The sequence below is a fragment of the Tupaia chinensis genome, unplaced genomic scaffold (assembly GCF_000334495.1).
Source record: "Tupaia chinensis unplaced genomic scaffold, TupChi_1.0 Scaffold000320_1, whole genome shotgun sequence".
NCBI lineage: Eukaryota > Metazoa > Chordata > Mammalia > Scandentia > Tupaiidae > Tupaia > Tupaia belangeri.
The window spans coordinates 5,251,196-5,256,196 of record NW_006159813.1 but is presented as its reverse complement, the minus strand read 5'-3'; the positions used below and the strand labels follow the sequence as shown (position 1 = coordinate 5,256,196).

Here is a 5,001-nt window from a genome sequence, read left to right as displayed (position 1 = left end):
CTTAGGGCACTTGGTTGTAGCTCATGACCCCCAAGCCCCTTCCCTAGGACACAGAGCCTGACTCGGGCTTGTGGGCAGGTGGACTATCTTGTGAGGTGACCTCAGAGAGCAGTAGCGAGGGACTGGGGAAGGAGAAAGGCAACCCGAGGGAGGGGTCTGAATGACCTGCTCCCTACTCTGGGCAACCGGAGCTCAGCTCTGCTGGGGACCGTCTAGGAGCTGCAGACAGCACTCTCCAGAATCACCTGATGGCATGTGAGAGAGGGCCGCTGCCCACCTGCCCCTGTCCTGGTAGCCAATGGTCATGCAGGGCTGTTAACACCTGTATGCTGTAGTGTGGGCAGGTTCCTGAGCAGTCTCTTCTGGGTGCCAGAGCAATTCCAGGATAGACAGCAAGAGGTGGAGTGGAGGGGAGGGGGCCTCCAGCTCTCGCTTCTGCAAAGCCAACGGGCTGCAGTAACAGCTGGAGTCACAGGTGGGCCAAGAGGATGTGGGTGGGCCCAAGGGGTATCTAACACAGCCTCTGGGGAATGTGCCTTGATGGTTCAGGAGTGTTTGACTTGTCTGGAGAACTCCTACAGGTGAGGCTGGCACTCAACTGGTATGTCCTGGCACGGCTGCACTGGTGGTTACTAGGGAGAGGCTTCCACACCAGTCAGCAAACAGCCACTGCCCTCCCTCCTCCCAGATGTCCTGGCCCCTTTCCTGGGACCTCCACCCCTGCCCAGGTCTCCCCCAAGATCCAGCAGGAGTACTCTCCAGTGTCATGGCTCATGTCTTCTGTTTGGTGCTGCCTCTTATGGGAAATACACATTTTAATTCCAATTTTTAAATGTTTTTTTTTTTTACTGTGGTTAAATACATACGACATATCGTCGACCATTGCAGCCACTTTAAGCTGCTTAATTCCAGGTCCTTCAGTACGCTCACCATGTCGTGCAGCTATTGCCTCTCTCTAGTTCCAGAACTTTTTCATCACCCCAGATGGAAACCCATTAGCAGCCACTCCTCATCCCTGTGCCTTCCGGCCTCAGGCAACCACCAATCTGCTTGTGTCTCTGTGAATGTGCCTATTAGAGAGATTTCACGCAAGGAGAACCACATAACTCACGCTGTTGAGTGTTTTCAGCAGTTTTCCTCTCTGTGCTTTCTGAAGTACAGAGCCACTTCACAGAGGGAACTTGGAAACAGCAAGCGGGTCGCTGAGACTGGGAGTCCAAGTGTGCGTACACAGGACTGTGTGTATGTGTGTGCGTGTCAGCCTGGAGTTACCTTTGGTTTGTCTGGCTCCCGTGAGTAGGCTGTGTAGAGCTCTCTGAAGACCCCCTTGTTTTTGGCCTGTAGGGTCTCCTCCTTGTAGATGTGATCTATCTTGGACTGCCGGCACCCGAAGACCAGAACCATGGGGCAGGGACTCATTCCTGGGGATGAGGAAGACCTCGTGTTACTAATGGCTCTGAGGCCTGCTTTTGTGGGAGGATGAGATACCAGGGTTAGGGTGCTGGGACCTTCGCATGTGTCACAGCGATAGAGGTTCACAAACACTGAGGCAGGCAGGAAGATGCATGTACACATACCTACACATGTGCACACCTGCACACACACCTGCACCCATGGATACACTTGCACATACATGTGCACACATGCATGCCTTTGTATACACATGTCCCCACACAGGGGAGTAGGCAAAGTGTGCAGGTAAAGACTTTGGCACAACTCCCTTCCCTGGGCCTTGATCCTTCCTTCTGCCCCGACTACTTAGCAGCCCATTAGTACTAAGAGTCTACACACTGGAGGGAGCTACCTCGGTTTAAATCTAGCTTTGTGTGACAGTTTATGACTTCCTTAACTTTCTATGCCTCAGTTTCTTCACGTGCAAAATGGCAATAACAATAGCATGTACTTTTTTTTTTTTTAAGAGGTTTTTGCTATAGGGCGCATGTGCTCACCAGGAAGAAAGAGACAGAGAGACAGGATGCAAGAAATCACCCCCCAGGGGGAATGGTCACACTGCAATCCCTTCTGCTCCATTCTCCTCTCGGGATCTTGGGCACACACGCACATTTGCCTGGCGTGAGTTTAAGCCACTGGGTCCGGGACTCGAACCACAGTTGACTACATGGGAGTCCAGCGACATAGCCATTATGCCAACTGCTGGTCCCAGCATGTACCTCTTGTGACTGCGAAACAGTTAACCTGTGCCTGGTGCTGAGTGAGTACTTGATACATGTCAGCTACTCCACCAGAGGCACGGTTCCAGGGGGCAGGTTACTGTTGATTTTATTTGAGCTCTTTTTCTCTCATCTTTACTACTAAGCTCCCAGCACATTTGATCGTGTTTAGCACTTATTAGGTACTCAATGGACTCGTTTCACACGTGCCACGACTGTGGTGTCTTCTCTCTTCCTCTCCCATAGCTGGCCCGTGGCACCTCTCACACAGCGAGCTCTGCTCTTGAATAACTGTCTTTGGGACAATCACATAAATGCATCCGGTTGGTAAGGACTAATGCCTAACTCTTCTCAGACCACTGGATTTTTATGAGGAGACCCATCTTAACAGCCAAAGAAATGTCTTCTGAGGATGGAACTGCAGCCCCTAGGATGAGCTGTGTGGAAGATTCGTTTGGACAGGTTGTTTAAATAACACCATGAACTCTACCTATGGGGCAGGTTGCACCCCCTTCACTGCCCCGCCCAGGCAGAGAGGTAAGACCACCATTTGGTGGGGCTGCTGAGACGCCGCTAGGCCTCTCCTGGTCCAGGGGGTAGAAGTCATGTGGCTTGGACTGTGACTCACCTTTGTGCTGGATATCAAATTGCCGCTGCTGCCAGAAGCTTCGGAAGGGGGCGATGCCAGTGCCTGGGCCAACCAGGATCCCATTAGCAGCCACTCCTCATCCCTGTGCCTTCCGGCCTCAGGCAACCACCAATCTGCTTGTGTCTCTGTGAATGTGCCTATTAGAGAGATTTCACGCAAGGAGAACCACATAACTCACGCTGTTGAGTGTTTTCAGCAGTTTTCCTCTCTGTGCTTTCTGAAGTACAGAGCCACTTCACAGAGGGAACTTGGAAACAGCAAGCGGGTCGCTGAGACTGGGAGTCCAAGTGTGCGTACACAGGACTGTGTGTATGTGTGTGCGTGTCAGCCTGGAGTTACCTTTGGTTTGTCTGGCTCCCGTGAGTAGGCTGTGTAGAGCTCTCTGAAGACCCCCTTGTTTTTGGCCTGTAGGGTCTCCTCCTTGTAGATGTGATCTATCTTGGACTGCCGGCACCCGAAGACCAGAACCATGGGGCAGGGACTCATTCCTGGGGATGAGGAAGACCTCGTGTTACTAATGGCTCTGAGGCCTGCTTTTGTGGGAGGATGAGATACCAGGGTTAGGGTGCTGGGACCTTCGCATGTGTCACAGCGATAGAGGTTCACAAACACTGAGGCAGGCAGGAAGATGCATGTACACATACCTACACATGTGCACACCTGCACACACACCTGCACCCATGGATACACTTGCACATACATGTGCACACATGCATGCCTTTGTATACACATGTCCCCACACAGGGGAGTAGGCAAAGTGTGCAGGTAAAGACTTTGGCACAACTCCCTTCCCTGGGCCTTGATCCTTCCTTCTGCCCCGACTACTTAGCAGCCCATTAGTACTAAGAGTCTACACACTGGAGGGAGCTACCTCGGTTTAAATCTAGCTTTGTGTGACAGTTTATGACTTCCTTAACTTTCTATGCCTCAGTTTCTTCACGTGCAAAATGGCAATAACAATAGCATGTACTTTTTTTTTTTTTAAGAGGTTTTTGCTATAGGGCGCATGTGCTCACCAGGAAGAAAGAGACAGAGAGACAGGATGCAAGAAATCACCCCCCAGGGGGAATGGTCACACTGCAATCCCTTCTGCTCCATTCTCCTCTCGGGATCTTGGGCACACACGCACATTTGCCTGGCGTGAGTTTAAGCCACTGGGTCCGGGACTCGAACCACAGTTGACTACATGGGAGTCCAGCGACATAGCCATTATGCCAACTGCTGGTCCCAGCATGTACCTCTTGTGACTGCGAAACAGTTAACCTGTGCCTGGTGCTGAGTGAGTACTTGATACATGTCAGCTACTCCACCAGAGGCACGGTTCCAGGGGGCAGGTTACTGTTGATTTTATTTGAGCTCTTTTTCTCTCATCTTTACTACTAAGCTCCCAGCACATTTGATCGTGTTTAGCACTTATTAGGTACTCAATGGACTCGTTTCACACGTGCCACGACTGTGGTGTCTTCTCTCTTCCTCTCCCATAGCTGGCCCGTGGCACCTCTCACACAGCGAGCTCTGCTCTTGAATAACTGTCTTTGGGACAATCACATAAATGCATCCGGTTGGTAAGGACTAATGCCTAACTCTTCTCAGACCACTGGATTTTTATGAGGAGACCCATCTTAACAGCCAAAGAAATGTCTTCTGAGGATGGAACTGCAGCCCCTAGGATGAGCTGTGTGGAAGATTCGTTTGGACAGGTTGTTTAAATAACACCATGAACTCTACCTATGGGGCAGGTTGCACCCCCTTCACTGCCCCGCCCAGGCAGAGAGGTAAGACCACCATTTGGTGGGGCTGCTGAGACGCCGCTAGGCCTCTCCTGGTCCAGGGGGTAGAAGTCATGTGGCTTGGACTGTGACTCACCTTTGTGCTGGATATCAAATTGCCGCTGCTGCCAGAAGCTTCGGAAGGGGGCGATGCCAGTGCCTGGGCCAACCAGGATGCAGGGGACTTGGGGGTTTCGGGGCAGGTGGAAGCTGGGTGCACTGGACAAGGAAGAAAGAGTCAGAGATCTTGTGGAGCTCAAATCCCATCAAGAACACGGAGCCATCGGTAGACCAGGCATGATCTTTTTTTTTTCCTTTCTTTTTTTGGAGAGGTTTTTGCTATAGAGCGCGTGTGCTCGCCAGAGAGACAGAGAGAGACAGAGAGACAGAAAGCGAGAAATCACCCCCCCCC

The 5,001-nt window shown here is 51.6% G+C and overlaps 1 protein-coding gene across 1 annotated transcript in view; it reads right to left on the bottom strand.

The window, feature by feature from the left end:
• NOS1 (nitric oxide synthase 1) overlaps positions 1–5,001 on the bottom strand; it is a 121,641-nt gene that overhangs the window by 11,803 nt on the left and 104,837 nt on the right. The window contains 2 exon segments of the mRNA XM_027773089.1: positions 3,160–3,308; positions 4,687–4,808. Of these exon segments, the coding sequence (XP_027628890.1) occupies positions 3,160–3,308; positions 4,687–4,808 (271 nt within the window).